The sequence below is a fragment of the Mustela nivalis genome (assembly GCF_964662115.1).
Source record: "Mustela nivalis genome assembly, chromosome: 17".
Taxonomy (NCBI): domain Eukaryota; kingdom Metazoa; phylum Chordata; class Mammalia; order Carnivora; family Mustelidae; genus Mustela; species Mustela nivalis.
This window is the reverse complement of record NC_139036.1, coordinates 15475019-15495942: the sequence shown is the minus strand read 5'-3', so window position 1 is coordinate 15495942 and position 20924 is coordinate 15475019. Positions and strand designations below refer to the sequence as shown.

Here is a 20924-nt window from a genome sequence, read left to right as displayed (position 1 = left end):
ACCCTGCCCCCCCACACCCCTGCTTGTGCTCTCTCTTGTGCACCCTCCCTCAAATAAATTAATTTTTAAAAGACGATATATTTTATATTATGTGGGTTTTAGCACAATTAAAAATTAAAAAAAAAACAAAGGAAGGCTATGACAGAGCAGGTAGAAAAACAGAAGATCTGAAGAGGACAGATGTAGAAGGTAGTACTGTTGACCACTTAGCTATCACAAGCTCTAGCAGTCCCATGAAAATAAAGAAGCAACACCAAAACCCTCCCTTGATGGGATCATTTCCCACCATCAACTACCAAACCTCCAGACAGAACTGTACCTCAGCAGCCTCTGCTCCTTCGCCATGGCTCTCGCTTCCCCCAAAGGTCTCCGATGACGCAAAATCTAACGGACACTTTCCATCCTCACCTAATGCGGAGCCCCCCCAGGAGCCCCCACCCAATTGTCATTCCGTCTGTGAATGGTTCTTTATCACCTGCCTCCTGTATGACACATTCTCCTGATTTCCTTCATTCCAACTGGCCTGCTCTCCCTTTTGGCTGGATTTTCCTATTCCTGACTTCTACATCTTGCAGTTTTCTCCTAGACACTTTCCATTTGTATTCGTAAACAACGTCATCAATCCCCACTAAAAAAAAAAGTTTTCATTTTTAAGAATAAAAAGAAAAAATACATGCTGGGGCACCTGGGTGGCTCAGTGGGTTAAACCCTCTGTCTTCGGCTCAGGTCATGATCCCAGGGTCCTGGGATCAAGTCCTGCATTGGGTTCTCTGCTCGGCAGGGAGCCTGCTTCCCCCGTCTCTCTCTGCCTGCCTCTCCGCCTACTTGTGATCTCTGTCTGTCAAATAAATAAATAAAATCTTTAAAAAAAAAATACATGGAAACAAAAATGGCCCATAATCCCAGATGGTGTTTGTTGAACTTTAAAAGAAATAAATAAAAGAAACAAACAAACAAACAAAGAGGAGTATCTGTACAGGTTTGGAATATTCCAAAAGAATCAAGAAGTACAAGACACAGTTATCCAAGCCAAAAACTCGGGGGTGGTTTGTGATTATTCTTACTTATTGCCTTGACTTCCACATCCAAACCCTGGTCATGTCCTCTGCCCTACAACACAACTAACTCACTTTTCTCCCCGTCCACCAGCAGCATCCTATGTGCTCACCTAGATGATTCCAGTAGCCTGCTCCAGACCTGCCCAACCACCTGTGCTCCCTTAAGCCAGCTTCTATGTGTCACACCCTTCCTTCCTCATTAGCCCAGGTTCCTGTTTTGAGTCCCGGAACATGCCACATGCTCTCTTCCATTGGGGAGCCATGCAGTCAGCTCTTAGCCTCTGGCTTCCCAGGCTGCCTCCCACTCCCCGTTCCAGTCTCAGCTTACCAAGTAACTCAGAAGAACGGTTTCTGACTGTCCTCCCTGAAAAGGTATCCATCTCTATTTTTACGCATCTCAGACCTTTTTTTTTTTTTCTTCCTCTAAGGGATGTATCATCTTGTGTACCTGTTTACTTCTTTATCTCCGTCTCCCTGCCAAACCACAGGCCACGAGAGGGCAGGGACTGTCTTTGTCCCCCTCTCCATCAGGTCCTAGCACCAACTCCCTAATTGTTGAATAGACATGCCAGGCACTGTGCTAAGTACTTTAACACATTTTCTATCCTATTCAGTCTTCACCTGCTACACACATACTGTTTTTCCCATTTTGTAGATGAGAAAAGTGAAGCTTGGAAAGGTTAAGTAATGAATCCACAGTTGCACAGTTAGGGAACAGCACAGCAGGACTCAAACCCAATGTCTGGCTCCAAACTCCATGTTCCCCCCAGTATGCTGTGCTCCCTCCCCTGCTGTCTGTCTGTCTCCTCTCTCCCTGGAGCATGGCATGGAGGGCTGAATGAAGGCAGTGACAATGGCCCAGCAGAGTTTATGCAGAGAAAGTGCCAGGTCTCACCCTGAAGGTCTTACCATGTAGGCTGCAGAAGCCAGTTCGTAAATGACGGCCTGGGCCCCAAGCTCCGTCACACTAATCAGACCTGAAATATAGGCACAGACACATACAAAACACAACTTAGAAGGTGGGTTAAAACATTTTCCTTAGGAAACTAGAATAGATCTTAATTTAGAAGAATCGAGAGGGTGCCTGGGTGGCTCAGTCGGTTAAGGGTCCACCTCTTGGTTTCAGCTCAGGTCATGATCTCATGGGTTGTGACACTGAGCGTCACGGGAGTCTGCTTGAAGGTTCTCTCCATTGGCCCTTTCCCCCAACTCATGTGCATGCTCTCTTTTTCTCCCTCAAATAAATACATGAATCTTTAAAAAAATAAAAAAAAAAGAATTTAAAAAGAAGCCAGGATTGGGCCCAGAAGCATAACCCAGTGGCACAATTCACTATGCATGCTGAGGAGAGCCCCAGATGTCTGCTCCCAGGACGATTCCAAGCATTGGGGTGGCTAAGACCTAATACAGGTTCAATCTACAGGCCCCTGCTCCACCGAGGAACAAAACGTCAGGTTTAGAGTAGAAAACAACAAGACTCCTGGGGTTGCAGGTCATTCCTGGGAGCCATAGGGTCACAGTATGGGAGGGGAAAGACAGAATGCAGCGGAACTCTGTATAGAGCATGGCGGGATGACAGGAATATTCAACTGTCCCCAGATCCTCTGTCTCTATTATTTCCCCTATTGCCTTACTAGCAGTAAGATGGCTAAGATGAAAACTTATGACCAAATTATCAGATCTCTGATAGAAACAAAGATCACATTGAAAACACAGCAAAGGGGCGCCTGGGTGGCTCAGTGGGTTAAAGCCTCTGCCTTCGGCTCAGGTCATGATCCCAGGGTTCTGGGATCGAGCCCTGCATCGGGCTCTCTGCTGAGCAGAGAGCCTGCTTCCTCCTCTCTCTCTCTGCCTTCCTCTCTGTCTACCTGTGATCTCTGTCTGTCAAATAAATAAATAAAATCTTTAAAAAAAAATTTTTTTTTTTAAAAGAAAAAACAGCCAAATGAGGAACTCTGTGTTTGTAAATGGCTTAAAAACTTGCATGATCTCTAGCAAAAGTCAGTGGAAGCGGAGGGTCTGAGTCAGGAGACCCAGACTGGGGTTTCTGCTCCTCCTCTCCATGACCTTGCCAAACCTTTTAATTGGGGCCTCCCTTTCCGAATCCTTAAAGTAAAGGGCAGGGGGCAGAGCTAAAAGCCCCACTCAACTTGAATATGGTTACAGCTGGACAAGGATTTAAACCTATGTTGAAACTTCCAAGAACATCTGACACAATGGGAAGGAAGGGGGAGTAAGGCCCATGGCTCTTGAGAAGCCCTGGAGACAAGGGCGGCCAGGCTGTTCTCGGATTTCTGCTGGACCATTGACAAACCTGCGAGGAAGGTTCCAATCTCAAAGGTCCACCACTCAATGCACACCATGAACATACTGGGAATAGCCAGCTGGATGTAGGAGCCCCATTCTTGGAAACAGTCCCAAGTCCAACCTGAAGAACAGGGAAGAAAGGAAACGGCTTTTACTTTGCAGCAGTCTCTGATGCCAACAATTCTGTTTCACACACCTCCTCCTCCTCCAAATGGCCAAAGACTGCAACCACAATCATCCAGAAAAATAATACATTTTAAAGAAATGTCAAACAAGACCAGAGTTTGAGATGGTGGGGACAAGGCTGACAATACTTAGTGAAACTAAATTATGTATATGCCCTCCCATCCGCACATTTCATGCCTGGGTATAAATGGTAGAGACCCTTTGATAAAGCTCTGTGAGAACAGATGTAGGCTGTTCACTGAGGCAGGGTGTGGGTGTAGGCTACTGGGGGCATTGAGGAGATCATCACTAGGAAGATAGAGAAGCAGACTCTGATGAATGCATATTACGGTTAAAAGCAGAACACCAGATCTGTATATGGCAATATGGTTAGATCTGAAAATAGACTGCTCATGGGCAAATAATGTAAAAACAGAACCTCCCAACTACATCAAAATTTAAAACTTCTGTATATCCAAGGACACAGTCACCAGAACAGAATCTGACAGCCTGTGGAACAGGAAAAAATATTTGCAAATCATGTATCTGGTAAGGATATGGAGATATCAAGATAAGCAGAATATACAAAAAACGACAAAACAATCTAACTAAAAAATGAGCAAAGGACTTGCAGAGACATTTCTCCAAAGAAGATATGCAAACAGCCAACAAGCACATGGAAGAATGTTCAACATCACTAACCATTCGGGAAATGAAGATCAAAATTACAGTAATAAGATGGTACCTCACCCATTAGAATGGCTTCTTTAAAAAAGAAACAGAAGGGGCACCTGAGTGGCTCAGTGGGTTAAGCCTCTGCCTTCAGCTCAGGTCATGATCTCAGGGTCCTGGGATCAAGCCCCGCATTGGGCTCTCTGCTCAGCAGGAAGCCTGCTCCCCGCCCCGCCACCTGTCTCTCTGCCTCCTTGTGATCTCTCTGTCAAATAAATAAATAAAATCTTAAAAAAAAAATAAACAGAAAATAACACCTTTTGGTGAGGATCAATTGTAACCCTTGTGCGCTACTGGGAGGAATCTAAAATGGGGCAGCTACTGTGGAAAAGTAGTGTGGCGGTTCCTCAAAATATTAAAAATAAAAGTATCCTATGATCTAGAATATCACCTCTGAATATACATAGAAATAACTGAAAGCATGACCTCCAGGAACTGTCTGCACACCTGTGGTCACAGCAGCATTATTCCCAAGAGCCAAGAGGTGGATGTGACCCAAATGTCCACCGACAGATGAGTGGATACGCAGAATGCAACACAGACATACAACTGAGTATGATTCCGCCTTAAAAAGGAAGGAGGGCCGGGGTGCCTGGGTGGCTCAGTGGGTTAAAGCCTCTGCCTCCGGCTCAGGTCATGATCCCGGGGTCTTGGGATCAAGCCCCACATCGGGCTCTCTGCTCAGTGGGAAGCATACTTCCCCTGCTCTCTCTCTGCCTGCCTCTCTGCCTACTTGTGATCTCTGTCTGTCAAATAAATAAATCAAATCTTAAAAAAAAAAAAAAAGGGAAGGAGGGTCTGACAGGTGCTGCAACAGGGATGAACCCTGAGGACACTATGCTAAGACACAAAAAGACAAATACTGTATACGATTCCACTTCTGTGAGATATCTAAAGAAGTCAAACCGGAGACAGATAGCAGAATGATGGAACGGTGGTTGCTCCGGGATGGAAGGCGGGGGAACAGGAGTTTCTCTTTAATGGGGACAGAGTTCCAGTTTTGTGGGATTAAAAAAGTTCTGGAGATGGATGCTGGTGGTGGTGGTCGTACAGAGTGAATGTGCTTTCACACTACTTAACTACACCCTTCAAAGAAGATGGTATATTTTAGGTTATGTATGTTTCAGTACGACTTAAAACAAAACAACAAAATATCGTGCTAAATCAGAAAGGTCAATAAACTTCTTCTGTAAAGGGCCAAATAGTAAATATTTTCAACATTGCTGGCCAGACAATCTGTGCCACTGTAGCAGCAAGGAAACAGCCACTGGCAACGTGCAAGTGATTAGGCATGGCTGTGTTCCAGTCAAACTTTGGTTACAGAAACAAGCTGCAGCTGGATCGGGTCCATGAGGCTGTTTGCCAATCTCTGTAGCAAGTGAAAAAAAATTATGGGGATGGGGGAGAAATCTGAACTATAATACTATTAGGCAAGTATAAACATATATGTGGGCCAAAAACAATAAAACCAATTTGCAGTTTTCAAAGATGCAAATGAAGACATATACAAAGCACAGAGAGGGAGCCCTGAGGGAGGAGGATACAAATTACGAAATGGAGGGAGAAACAGTCTAAAACAGAGAGGAGCCCTATAAGACACGACATCCGTGCACCATGAATTGAGTGTGAGAAACTCAGTGCTTCAGATCTAAGGTCCAGGGTAGGAGAGGGGAAGAAGGGGGAGGGGAAGAAGGCACTGAAAAACACTGAGGAATTCTTGTATCATAAGAACAAAGAAAGGTACCAAGAGCCTTCTTGCCACTCACCTTACTGGGTTCCAAGGGAAGAGAGGGCCTAGGACCCCACCCCACCCCCAAATTTGGAGGAGAAGGCTTGAGGGGAAAACAACATCAAGAACGAATGGAGGGGTGCCTGGGAGGCTCAGTTGGTTGGGCGACTGCCTTCAGCTCAGGTCATGATCCTAAAGTCCCAGGATTGAGTCCTGCATCGGGCTCCCTGTTTGGTGGGGAGTCCGCTTCTCTGTCTGACCTGCCCTCTTCTCATGCTCTCTCTCGCTCTCATTTTCTCTCTCTCAAATAAATAAATAAAATCTTCTAAAAAAAAAATAAAAAAAAGAACGAATGGAGGAAGATGGGAGAGGAATAGACCTTAATTTCGTCTGGTCCCAGGAATTCCAGGTCCCAGGATTTGCTATCAAATCATTCTTAACACCTGCAAACTCAACCGGAGTCTGAAGACAAGAAGAGCAGCAATTCTAGGAACAGAAAATCGACCACCATCTGGAAGGAACGATGTGGGGAGAAGTGAATCTGAGGTGACATATAGGAAGATAGACCATGGGGGGAGGGGCCAGGTCCCAGCAAGCAGTAGAGCAGGAAAGCACAAAATTGAAACTTGTACAAGTCTGCTTCACTGAGTGACATCACTCCAGAGGCTAAGTAGGGGGTGGAGCTCTCGTGGGGACAGTGTGGTCTCAGGACCTGCTGGGTCACAGAAGGATTGAGGGTGTCTAAGTGTGGCAGAGCCCCAGGTATCGGAGTGGGGAAGCCGGCTGCAGAGACAGAGCCAAGGTGGGGGCTCTCAGCTCAGGGTTACCTTAAACCATGATCCACAGCACAGTTGGGCCACTGCTCTTCCAGCAAGGACCCCACAAGTGGCAGATCCGGGGAGACCCCCAGCGTGAGAGCGCACAGCAGGAATCGGCTAGGTTTGGAGACGCCAAACAGGGCTGAGTGTCAGAGACACTCGGTAGCAGGCTGGGTGAGCACAGAGCAGCAACCGGAAACCAGGGAGATGGGAGGGATTGAGTGCTTTCCTCCAAGGGTGCACTGAGAATGGGACCCTGAGCACTCAGCTCCTCCGGGGTGGAGATTAGGAGGCCACCATTTTCATTCCTGTCCTCCAAAGCAGTATGGAAAGTGCTCAGGGAAAAAAAGCTCCAAAAGCAAACCTGAGCAGATTGCTTAGCTCGGTCCCTAGCAAGGGTGGTGCAAGTCCACCTCAGGCAAATACACTGGAAATGCCACACACCAGGTCCCTCCGCCAGAAAATCAGTAAGATCATCCGGCCATCAAGTTTACAGATCAATGAGAATTGCAAAACTCCAGCACTAGGGGAATACAGCACATAGAACTTGTGGTTTTTCCCCCATGATTCCTTAGTCTTTCAACTTTCATTTTTTTCTTTCCTTCTCAACCAATTTCTTATTTTATCAACTTTTAAAAATTTTTTTTGATTTTCATTTTTACAGTTACATTCTATCCCTTCATTATGTAAGTTTTTCTTTCTTTATAATTTTGGGATGCAACTTCTTCTAACAGACTAAAATATAGTCAAAATCTAATGTCGGATCATATTCTCTTTTATGTTGTTGTTTCTTCGTTTGTTGTGTTTTGTTAAAGGCTTTTAAAATTTTCATCTTTGCAGTTCTATCTTTTCAGTGTATTTAATTTTATCTTTTACAATTATTTCTTCACAATTTTGGGGTCTAGTTTTCTAAAAAAAAAAAAAACACACACACACAAAATCCAATGTATTGCTCTATTCTGCTCATCTGTCTAATTATACTCTTTTTTTTCTTTCTCCCCAGACCCCCAGTTTCAGGTATCTTCTGATTTGTTTAGCATATATTTTTCTGGGGTCATTGTTGCCATTTTGCATTTTGTTCTATCATTCATCTATTCTTCTCTGGATAGAACAACAAGACGGAGAAGTATCAAAAGGTGACTATCAAAAAAGAGAACAAGAAGCAGTACTGACTGCAAGGGACCTAATCAATATGGACATAAGTTAAGATGTTGGAACTAGAGTTAGGAATAATGATTACAAGGATATTAGCTGGGCTTGAAAAAAGCATAGAAGACACTAGAGAAACCCTTTCTGGAGAAGTAAAAGAACTAAAATCTAACTGGTGGTGGGTATTATGGAGGGCATGTATTGCATGGAACACTGGGTGTGGTACATAAGCAATGAATTCTGGAACACTGAAAAGAAATTTTAAAAATAAATAATTTTTTAAAAGTGAAAAAGGTTGTCAATGAGATGCAATAAAAAAATGGAGGCTCTTGCTAGGATAAATGAGGCGGAAGAGAGAATTAGTGATATAGAACACCAAACAATGGAGAATAAAGAAGTTGAGAAAAAGAGTGATAAACAACAAGGGGAGAATTTGAGAGCTAAGTGATACCATAAAGTGAAACAATATTAGAATAATTGGGATACCAGAAGAGGAAAGAGAAAAAGAGGGGCACAAGATATACTGGGCACAAGGTATAGTGGAGACTTCCCTAATGTGGGGAAGAAAACGGACATCAAAATCCAGGAGGCAGAGAGAACCTCCCTCAAAGTCAATAAAAATAGGTCAACACCCCAACATATGATAATGAAACTTAAAAATCTCAAGAGAAAAGGAGAAAATCCTGAAAGCAGCTCAGGACTAAAGATCTGTATCCTACAATGGTAGAAATACTAAATTGGCAGCAGACCTGTCCACAGAAACCTGGTAGGCCAGAAACCATGGATATGATATATTCAGGGTGATGAGAAAAATATGCAGCCAAGAATACTTTACCCAGCTAGAATGTCATTCAAAATAGGAGTGATTTAAAAAAAAAAAATGTCAGGACAAACTAAAAGAATTCATGTCACCAAACCAGCCCTACAAGAAATATTAAAAGGGATCCTTTAAGCAAAAAGAGAGCACAAAAGTAACATAGACCAGAAAGGAACAGAGACAATACACAGTGACAGTCACCTTACAGGCAATACAATGGCACTAAATTCATATCTTTCAATATCTATCCTGAATGTAAATGGGCTAAATGCCCCCAATCAGAAGACACAGGATATCAGACTGAATAAAAAAGGCAAGACTCATTTATATGCTGTCTGCAAGAGACTCATTTTAGACCCAAAGATACCTCCAGATTGAAGTTGAAGAGGTAGAAAACCCTTTATCATGCTAATGGACATCAAAAGACAGCTGGGATGGCAAGCCTTATATCAAACAAAATATATTTTAAACCAAAGACTGTAATAAGAGGTGAGGAAGGACACTATGTCATAATTATGAGGTCTATCCAACAAGAAGATCTAACATCGTAAATATTTATGCCCCAAACATGGGAGCAGCCAATTATATAAGCTGATTAATAACAAAATTAAAGAAATCAATAATAATACAATAATAGTAGGGGATTTTTAACACCCCCCTCTCTGCAATGGACAGATCATCTAAGCAGAAGATCAACAAGGAAATAAAAGCTTTGAATGACACACTGGACCAGATGGACATCACAGATATATTAAGAACATGCCATCCCAAAGCAACAAAATACATATTAATCTCTAGTACACAAGGAACATTCTCCAGAATAGATCACATCCTGGGACAAATCAGGTCTCAACTGGTACCAAAAGACTAGGTTCATTCCCTGTATATTTTTGGACCACAATGCTTTGAAACTGAAACTCAATCACATGAGGAAAGTTGGAAAGAACCCAAATACATGGAGGCTAAAGACCATCCTACTAAAGAATGAATGGGTCAACCAGGAAATTAAAGAAGAACTTTAAAAATTCATGGAAAAAGATGAAAATGAAAACATAGCTGTTCAAAACCTTTGGTATGCAACAAAGGTGATCTTTTAAGAGGGACATATATAGCACTACAAGCCTTTCCCAAAAAAAACAAGAAAGGTCTCACATACACAACCTAACCTTACACCTAAAGGAGTGGGAGAAAGAAAAACAAATAAAGCCTACGCCTAGCAGAAGAGAAATAATTAATATTAGAGCAGAAACCAATGAAATAGAAACCAAAAGAAGAGTAGAACAGATCAATAAAACTAAGAGCTGGTTCTTTGAAAAAATTAATAAGATTGATAAACCCCTGGCCAGACTTATCAAAAATAAAAGAGAAAGGAGCCAAGTAGATAAAATCATGAATTTAAGAGGGGAGATCACAACCAACACTGAAGAAATACCAACAAATTAGATAATCTGGAAGAAATGGATCCATGATATAAACTACCAAAACTGAACCAGGAAGAAATAGAAAACCTGAACAGACCCATAATCAGCAAGGAAATTGAAGCAGTCATCAAAAATCTCCCAATAAACAAGAGCCCAGGGCCAGACGGCTTCCCAGGGGAATTCTACCAAATGTTTAAAGAATTAATACCTATTCTTCTGAAGCTGTTTCAAAACACCAAAATGGAAGGAAAACTTCCAAACTCTTTTTATGAGGCCAGCATTACCTTGATCCCAAAACCAGACAAAGACCCCATCAAAAAGAATTACTGACCAATATCCCTGATGAACACGGATGCAAAAATCTTCACCACAATAGTAGTCAATAGGATCTAACAGTACATTAAAAAGGATTGTTCTCCACAACCAAGTGGGATTTATTCCTGGGCTGCAATGCTGGCTTAACATCCACAGATCAATCAATGTGATATAATACATTAATAAAAGAAAGAAGAAGAACCATATGATACTCTCAGTAGATGCTTAAAAAGCTTTTGACAAAGCATCATTCCTTGATCAAAACTCTTCAAAGTGTAGGGATGGAAGGTACATACCTCAATATCATAAAATCCATATACAAAAACCCCACAGCAAATATCATTCTTAATGTGGGAAAACTGAGAGCTTTTTCCCTAAGGTCAGGAATATGGTAGTGCTGTCCACTATCACCACTGCCATTCAACATAATACTAGAAGCCCTAGCCTCAGCAATCAGACAATAAAAAGAAATAAAAGGTATCCGAATTGGCAAAGAAGAAGCCAAACTCTCATTTGTTGCAGATGACATGATAGAAAACACAGAAGACTCCACCTCAAAATTGCTGGCACTCATACAGGAATTCAGCAAAGTGGCAGGATATATCAAATCAATACACAGAAATTAATCGCATTTCTATACACTAACAATGAGACAGAAGAAAGAGAAATTAAGCAGTCCGTCTCATTTACAATTGTACCCAAAACCATAAGATAGGTAGGAATAAACCTAACCAAAGAGGCAAGGGATATGCACACAGAAAACTACAGAATGCTCATGAAATAAATTGAGGAAGACACAAAGAAATAGAAAAACGTTCCATGCTTATGGATTGGAAGAACAAATATTGTTAAAATGTCTATGCTCCCTAGAGCAATCTACACATTCAGTGCAATCCCTAACAAAATATCATCAACTTTTTTCACAGAGCTGGGACAAAAAAATCCTAAAATTTGTATGGAACAAGAAAAGACCCCCAAATAGCCAAAAGAATGTTGAAAAAGAAAACCAAAGCTGTTGGCATCACAATTCTGGACTTCAAGCGTCTATCAGAAAGCTGTAATCATAAAGACAGTATGGTACTTGCACAAAACAGACACATAGATCAGTGGAACAGAACAGAAAGTCCAGAAATGGACCCCCAACTCTATGATCAACTAATCTTCAACAAAGCAGGAAAAAATATCCAATGGAAAGGACAGTCTCTTCAACAAATGTTGTTGGGAAAATTGGACAGCCACATGCAGAAGAATGGAACTAGACCATTTCCTTACATCATACACAAAAATAGACTCAAAATGAAAGAAAGACCTAAATGGGAGACAGGAATCCATCAAAATCCTATAGGAGAACATAGGCAGCAACCTCTGTGACCTTGGCCACAACAACTTCTTGCCAGACAGTCTCCAAAGGCAAGGGAAGCAAAAGCAAAAATGAACTGTTGAGACTTTATCCAGATAAAAACCTTTTGTACAGCAAAGGAAACAGTCGACAAAACCAAAAGACAACTGACAGAATGGGAGAAGATATTTGCAAATGATGTATCAGATAAAGGGCTAGTGTTCAAAACCTATAAAGGACTTCTCAAACTCAACACCCAAAGAGCACATAATCTAATCAAGAAATGGGCAAAAGACATGAATAGACATTTCTCCAAAGAGACATAATAATTGGCCAACAGACATAAGAAAAAGTGCTGGACATCACTCGGCATCGGGGAACTACAAATCAAAACCACAGTGAGATACCACCTCATACCAGTCAGAATAATTAAAATTAACAAGTGCAGAAACAACAGATGTTGGTGAGGATGCAGAGAAAGGGGCACCCTTCTACAATGTTGGTGGAAATGCAAGCTGGTGCAGCCACTCTGGAAAACAGTATGGAGGTTCCTCCTAAGGTTGAAATAGAGCTACCTACTGGGTATCTAACCCATAGACACAAATGTAGTGATCTGAAGGGGCACCTGTACTCCAATATTTATGGCAGCAGTGTCCACAAGAGCCAAACTATGGAAAGAGCCTAGATGTCCAGCGACAGATAAGTGGATAAAGATGTAGTATGTGTGTGTGTGTGTGTGTGTGTGTGTGTGTGTGTGTACATATATGTGTGTATATGTGTGTGTGTATATGTGTATATATATGTGTGTGTATATATGTGTATATATATATATATGTGAATATATATATATATGTATGTGTATACAAACATACACACACACACAGTGGAATACTACACAGCCATCAAAAGAAATGAAATCTTGCCATTGGTAATAACATGGATGGAACTAGAGGGTATTATGCTAAGCGAATTAAGTCATTCAGAGAAAGACAATTATCATATGATTTCACTCATGTGTGAAATTTAAGAAACAAAGCAGGATAATAGGGGAAGAGAAGAAAAAATAAAACAAGATGAAAACAGAGGGAGACATGGGGCGCCTGGGTGGCTAAGTGGGTTGGTTATACCTCTGCCTTTGGCTCAGGCCGTGGTCTCAGGGTCCTGGGATCGAGCCCCACATCAGGCTCTCTGCTCAGCAGGGAGCCTGCTTTCCCCTCTCTCTCTGCCTCCCTCTCTGCCTACTTGTAATCTCTCTCTCTGTCAAATAAATAAATAAATAGAATCTTAAAGGAAAAAATATATATAACAGAGGGAGACAAACTACAAAAGACCCTTAACTACAGGGAACAGAGGGTTGCTGGAGGGAAGGGAGGTGGGGGGATGGGGTAACTGGGTGATGGGCATTAAGGAGGGCAGGTGATGTAATGACCACCGGTGTTACATGAAACTGATGAATCCCTGACCTCTCCTCCTGAAACCAGTGATACATTATATGTTAATTAAAACAACAGCAACAAAAGAACCAACGGAGAATGTTCCACATGAATTACATTACAGCTATGGCTGGTGACAAGTGTCAGGGGTCAAGGTATAAGCCCCGGTGAGCAGGGAGCATTCAGAGCCAGGGAAGCACTGTCCCTTTGCTGTCCCCCATTGAAAGCCTAGAAAACCTGCCTGTCAGTCTAGAGCCATGGGCACAAATGAGCCATGAGCAGAAAGGGTCACTGCGTATAGGAGAGGGCTTGAACCTGATGTACAGTCATGGTGAGGAAACCCAAGTTAAGACACTGGGACTGGAGCAGGTATGTTTCATTTGACCTGAACAGACACAGAAGCTTTAAAAAAAATGGGCAGGGCATGTATGGGACTCAGAAGGAGGACAATCCCCTTGGGAAATAAGGTCACAGAAAAAATCATAAAGAAGCCAGTTGAAACCACACTCTGAGGTAGCTAGCATGTCAGATGACGCTTCATGAAATCAAGTATGGTTTTCAACACATCTAAGATATCATTATGAGCCACAAAGTATCTGCCAATTAAATGACGATGTGGCATTTTAGCACATCAACTGAAAGAGAAATTCTAAATTTTAGAGATACAAAAATGCAAAAAAATATGAGCCCTGGAATTAACAAAATGTGGGTAGACATATGTTTCATGACCCAGGATATAAACAGATTTTTTAAAAAATCTAATACCAGTAAATAAACTCCACAAAACAACATAGGAAAGATTTACACCTGACAGAGTAGAAATGATAGGGCAGCCTGAAGAAAAATTCTTAAGTAAGAGTTCTGAGAAATAAATAGTTTTGAAATAAGGATAGGCAGAAAAAGGACCAAGTAATATTAGAAATAAAGAATGTAACTGTTGCAAATTTAAAATAATAAATAAATAATAAAAAATAAATAAATGAATCAGAAACTAGGCAAGTCACTGCTTAAAAGATACTTCGCAAAAGATAGGAATGAGCTCTCTCAAAGCACAGGAAAGAGTTGTGGAGAGAGAATATATGAAGAGAAATTAAGCAGTCTGGAAGGTTACCTGAGTGAGAGGACAGGACAGTCAGAAATGGGAGAATAAACAGAAGGAAGGGCTAAACTTTCCCATGGTTTAATGGAGGCCCTCAGATCAAGAAAGCTTACTGAATGGCTACAAGATACTTTTTTTAAAAAATCCTCATGTGCCCATGTTATAGTACAAAAAGGAAGAGAAAATCTTTAAAACTACAGGAGAAAATACCCAATTATCTGCAAAACAAAGACAACCCAGTTGATGATAGACTTGTCACCAAGAACAAGAAGGACATAGTGTCATATCAGTCATGTAGAGCTACTATCAACTTAGATTTTTAAACCCAGCAATATTCAAGAATATTGAATATTCAATATCCAAGAAATTTATTTCTTGAGGGTGAGGCACAAGTAGGGGGAGGTGCAGAGGGAGAAGCAGACTCCCTGTTGAGCAGGGAGCCTGATGTGGGCCTCGATCTCAGCTCCCTGGGCTCATGACCTGAGCCAAAGGCAGAGAGTTAACTAACGGAGTCACCCAGGTGCCCGATAAAGGCATTTTTTTTTTAAAGAATTTTTTTTTTAAGATATCCGCACACTAAGGGTTTACTCCTTACCTGCCCTTCCTGAAAGGACCACTGAAAGATATAGGTCATCAAAAATAAAAAGAATCTGGAAGGGACGGACAAGATTCAAGCAGCAACAGTGAAAATATCTGCATCTCAAACATGTTGATAAATCGAAATACGACAAAATAATGTTTTATTAGAATTTTTTAAAATTTGCAACTCAACTTAAAATAAACGATAATGCAAAAGAGAAGGCAGGGCAGGGAAGCGTTGCAAACTTCTCTGGGAAGAGAACAAAGAGAAGAAAAAAACACGCATTTTCAAATATTACAGTGAGCAGGAAAGTTGCCTGGACCACCATCATCCCTGCCTTTCCTGGAAACGTAATTTTCACGCAAGGTTCCAGAGACCCTTGCATGGAACACCGAAACACCTACCCTCAGACTTCCAGACACACGGGTCAGTTATGTGAAGTTGTAATGGTTACACTAGATTGAGTTGGTCGTTTGGTTTTTGTAACTTACAGCTGAAAGCATCCAAACTGTCGCAACTATGCATCCTAATAATCTAAGAATATATGAAATCACCAACGTAGTAATTATTCAAGTGAGAATTGGCAGTGGACGTTAGAGCCATTGGACGAAAATTTATTGCCACACTGGAGAGTCAAACGCTCTCCATCACATTACAGGCTGCTTTCTAGTCACGAAGGAGAGAATGTGTATTTCCAGTGGGAAAATCTGGCAGTCGCTGCTTCAGCCAAATGACCAAACCCACACCACCTGACACCACAGATCTCCACAGGGGCTGAGTCTTGTATGTAGCATTCCTACCCAAATGCTTTCTTCTGCCTCTGCTCATGAGGAAACAAATGGATCCAAGACATTCTCCAAGACAACCAGCAGAAGCTCTTGGGAAGATGAGTGTCAGGAAAACAGAAGAAGGTGGGGAGGTTGGGTAGCTAAAAAGGGGCTAAGGACAGGGAATAAGAACAACAAATATGGCAAAATGTTAACTGTCGGGAAATTCAGAGAACGTGCGGCTGAACAACCGCTAAAACATTCTTTGTACTTTTCAGTGGGCGTGAGCATTTTGCAAATAAAAAGTTGGAGAGCACAATGAGAAAGGTTTGGAACTGGAAAACCACTGAAACCAGGTAAGGGCAAGACACAGGTATCCAGTACCCTTCGTTGAATGCCTTATGTCACAGTCTTTGTCCTAAACCCTTCATGTGGGTAACTCCATCAATCCTCTCAACAATGAGAGGACGTAGGTCCTGTTTTTAGGACTGCTATTTCACATGTGGGGAAACAGAGACATGGAAGTTGGGTAATAGTCCCAGTTTCCACTGAAGAGGCGGGACCTGAACAGAGGTGGTCTGGATCCAGAGTCAACGAGTCAACGTGTTGAACGATGAGGCAAGCAGCGTGCCCACTCATCCCAAATGAAGAGGGGTTACAGTAAGAATACAACAAAGACAGACAGACAGACAGACAACTGACAAATACAGGAAGAGGGGGGTAGGGAGTAAACCAACCACGCAAAAAGAGAAAACATAAAGTAAATAATTCCTAGTAAGTGCGTCCTACCATGTTTTAGTTACGATAAATGCAAAAGGGTAAAGCCACAGATTTGAAATTAGAGATCCTTGGAGAGAAGAGGGTAATGTGCTATTTATGAAAGAAATGCCTGAAACAGAACGACTTAATGGTAGAATAGAGAAAGCTGGCTCAAGAGACAGGACAAGTTGCTCTCATACATTCTGGACACAAGTTGTTGGGGTGCTGGTCCATGGCAATTGATCAGAAAGGAAAACAATTTCAGTTTCAGTGAGCTGGACTGACCAAAGGCTTCGGGCCACCAGATCCACACAGGCCCCATACAGAGCAAGCAGTTGCAAAAGAGGCTTCAGGCTGTGCTATGGGGACAACACAGTCAGAACAAGGCTTTGAAGCTACATAAATATCAGGCTGGATGACAAAGCAGAGGAAAAAAAACACTTAGTACAAGTATCTTGGGGGGGTGGAAAAAACCGCATCTGAGTGGTCATAAACAGTACTTTGGAAATACTTGATGTAATGGAAAAGTCTACCCACAGGGAGGGGAAGGGCTCTTATGCCAGGTCACAGACTCAGGGCACTATCCAGAAAGACAAGTCCAAGTCAACCCCCCGAACCACTGCCTGCCACCAGCATCCTTAAACCCAGCCCATCCGAGAAGGTCACTTTGCCCTATAGTCTGGTGGACTAAAATCATTCCTGGAGGAGAAATAAGAGCAGAAGTAAGAATGAGAAAAAAGAAAATGAAAAAAACAAATTCATATTTTTCATCTTAAGACTTCTGTAAATGAGTCTAGTGTGAGAAACCTATTAGTTTTATAATCATTAAACATTTTGTATATAATCTTTTTTTTTTAAGATTTTATTTATTTGAGGGGCGCCTGGGTGGCTCAGTGGGTTAAAGCCTCTGCCTTCGGCTCAGGTCATGATCCCAGGGTCCTGGGATCGAGCCCCCCATCGGGCTCTCTGCTCAGAGGGGAGCCTGCTTCCTCCTCGCTCTCTGTGCCTGCCTCTCTGCCTACTTGTGATCTCTGTCAAATAAATAAATAAAATCTTAAAAAAAAAAAAAGATTTTATTTATTTATTTTTTTTTAAAGATTTTATCTATTTATTTGACAGACAGAGATAACAAGTAGGCAGAGAGGCAGGCAGAGAGAGAGAGAGAGAGGGAAGCAGGTTTCCCGCAGAGCAGAGAGCCCGATGCGGGGCTCGATCCCAGGACCCTGAGATCATGACCCAAGCCCAAGGCAGCAGCCCAAACCACTGAGCCACCCAGGCGCCCCAAGATTTTATTTATTGATAGAGAGAGAGAACACAAGTGGGTTTGGGGGACAGGAGAAGCAGACTCCCTGCTGAGCAGGAAGCCCCAGGTCCCTGGGATCATGACCTGAGCCAAAGGCAGCTGCTTAACCGACTGAGCCACCAGCCCCCAAACATTTTGTTATAATCTCAAAACTGTTTTTAAGGTGGTTTGAAGCATTTATGGGATTGTCAGATTAAACCTAAGGTTTTAATTAAAAGTGTGAAAGTGATAAATTTACAACCAATGTTTAAATGTCTGGGAAGTCTAAATTGTCAATTCTAAGTTTTGGGGTCTTATGTAAGCACTGAAGGAATATTTAGACAAATGATTAATTAAAGGATGTTAAATAGTTAATAATTTCACAACAGGTAAATCAGTCCATACCAAAATCCTACCCCTCCTCCCAACATTATTAAAGGATCCACCAACCTTGTACAATGAGCTGAATCTGCCTAGGGTCCCAAATACGCATTTATGTTTATAAAAACCCATTTAGATATGGCCCTTTCCCTCCATCATTAAAACCAAGCGGCACCTGGGTGGCTCACAGGCTTAAGCCTCTGCCTTCTGCAGGTAGTGATCTCGGGGTCCTGGGATCGAGCCCCGCATCAGGCTCTCTGCTCAGTGGAAAGACTGCCTTCCCCACCCCTCTGCCTGCCTCTCTGCCTACTTGTGATTTCTGTCAAATAAATAAATAAAATCTTAAAAAAAAAAAAAAAACAACTAAACAGTGGTGGGGGATAAAAACAGACAAAAATTGAGCAAGGAGCTAAGAATCACTTTACACGGGATATGTGAGATCACCTTCCTTACCTTGTTTATTGATCATTGGTAATTAGCCACCTCTGCAGAGGCCCTTAGTTTGCCTCATAATCGGATGGTTTACATACCACATAAAATATTCATGATGGTCCAGAAAAGGTAAATCTACAGAGACTGAAAGCAGATTAGTGGTTGCCAGGGACTCACGATGAGGACAGAGATTTTTCTTTCTTTCTTTTTTTTTTTTTTTTAAAAGATGCGGGGCTCGATCCCAGGACCCTGACACACAGAGATCAGAGGTAGGCAGAGAGGCAGGCAGAGAGAGGAAGGGAAGCTGACTCCCTGCTGAGCAGAGAGCCCAATGCGGGGCTCGATCCCAGGACCCTGGGACCATGACCTGAGCCGAAAGCAGAGGCTTTAACCCACTGAGCTACCCAGGCACCCTTATACACCATTTTATATGTTAAATATATATAATATGTGGTATATTATAGATTATATATATTAGTTATTGTAATATATATTATATATGTGTTATATATATTATATAGTATATATCATACAGGTATCTGTATCATATAACTCAACAAAGCTATTATAGAACCAGTGAAATAATTTGACTTTGAAACAGAAAGAATCTGAAATGATTAAGAACTGTGATCTGACAAGAGAAAATGACTGAACGTCGTCAGCATTTGGATGTGGAGGCTAGCCAGAACGATGCTAAGACCTTCTCTAAGATGCCATTCATTTCTGCTTTGGAAAGTGAAAAGAAAGCTGCTCCTGAGTGGCTCAGTTGGGTAAGCGACTTCCTCCGGCTCAGGTCATGATCCTGGAGTCCTGAGACCAAGTTCTGCATCGGGCTCCCTGCTCGCAGGGAGTCTGCATCTCCCTCTGACATTTCCCCTCTTGTGCTCTCTCTCTCTCATTTTCTCCCTCTCAAATAAATAAAAACTTTAATAAATAAATAAATAAATGTATGTTAAAAGAAAAATGAAAGGAGGCTGATTATAAGAAAGAGTTAAGGTATAAGGGCCCAAGCTTGCTCTTCTTTTATCAATTCTAACAGCTTAGTTTCATTTTCAAATGTGCATATAGTATTTTTCTTACTGTGGGCAAACTCCGATCTCGAGTCTGCAGCATTTGTATGAATATACTGGGACCCAGCTGATGGAAAGCGAGCATGCCACAATGTCAGGTTACTTATCTAAGAAGGATTTAGACCCATCAAGAGAATGGTAAATAACTTCTTCAGGGGACTTCTTTCTCCAGCATGAGCATGCAAGAAATCCCGCAAGACAAATGAAAATCCGGGGTGAAGGCAGAAAAGCCACAGCTGAGTTATGTTCCCAGGTGGTCTCCACTGTTTGCCAACCTAAATCTGTGTCCTTATCCTTCACAGAAAGAAACTTCCAAAAAGCTTAGAGGTCACATGTACATTTCTTGCAACTTACTAGGACCATACAGAGAGGTACCGGCCTGCAGGGCAAATCAGAATTGGTATGGGGAACTTTCCAGAAGTTTTGCCACACTTAAAGGGAGAATGTGAATGTCCTGTTCTTCTCCCTCCTCCTTCCTACTAACTGGAATCCAAGAGCAATGTTGGAGCCACCGTGGTCCACGAAGTGACCTCTATTAACCTATTTAATGCCCCTTGCGAGTGGATACTACACCATGACATACAGCTCAGGCAGAAGATCCATGCTGAGGTCCTGTGCTAGGGCGCATGGTGAATGAGGCCCAGGTAGGATTCCAGCCCTCCCTCCAACTGGCCACCTGTGGAGTTCAACCAACAGTTATGGCCCTGCACATGACCGTGACACTATAGAAGACATTACAGTCCCAGGCACCTACCTCTGAGTATCCTAAAGGGGAGAGAAAAATAAAACTCCCAATCTTTTTAAAGTAATTGTTATGCATAGTAGAATGAAATCCTAACTAATGCAAAGACTATCTGTAATCTTTATTTTTTAAGTAGCAGAAAGAAATTGCTACCATCTATTAAATCTGGTACTGTAGGTTATGGGGGTTATGTTATTCTCTATACTTTCCTGTGACTTTTAAATAGTCAGTAATTTGGGACTTTAATGCTATATCCACGGGGCAAAAAACACAAGATAGAGAATCCAATCAGATACCACTGAAGTGTGTGTTCCAGTTAACAAAACAGACAGCAAAAGACCTACTCAGCAAAAGTCTACTCAAGTGAGAAAGGTGGAAGCCAGGGTAACAGAATTACATAAATGTGTAAAGTGTCTGATGGAATGGTGTGATAGAAAGTGTCCTCGTGGCCAAACAGGGAGCTGGAGAAATGTAAAGAGAAAAGGAAATACAAGAGCAAAGCAAGTCAAGAAACACAAGATACTCAACA

At 42.0% G+C, this 20924-nt stretch overlaps 1 protein-coding gene across 3 annotated transcripts in view; it reads right to left on the bottom strand.

The window, feature by feature from the left end:
• Positions 1–20924, bottom strand: part of LOC309851550 (multidrug and toxin extrusion protein 2-like) — a 67210-nt gene that overhangs the window by 24450 nt on the left and 21836 nt on the right. For all 3 annotated transcript variants that reach the window (XM_082706919.1, XM_082706921.1, XM_082706920.1), the window contains 2 exons: positions 3373–3486; positions 1968–2035 (listed from right to left, as the gene is read on the bottom strand). In XM_082706919.1, coding sequence (XP_082563045.1) covers positions 1968–2035; positions 3373–3486 — 182 coding nt within the window. The remainder of the gene's footprint in view (positions 1–1967; positions 2036–3372; positions 3487–20924) is intronic.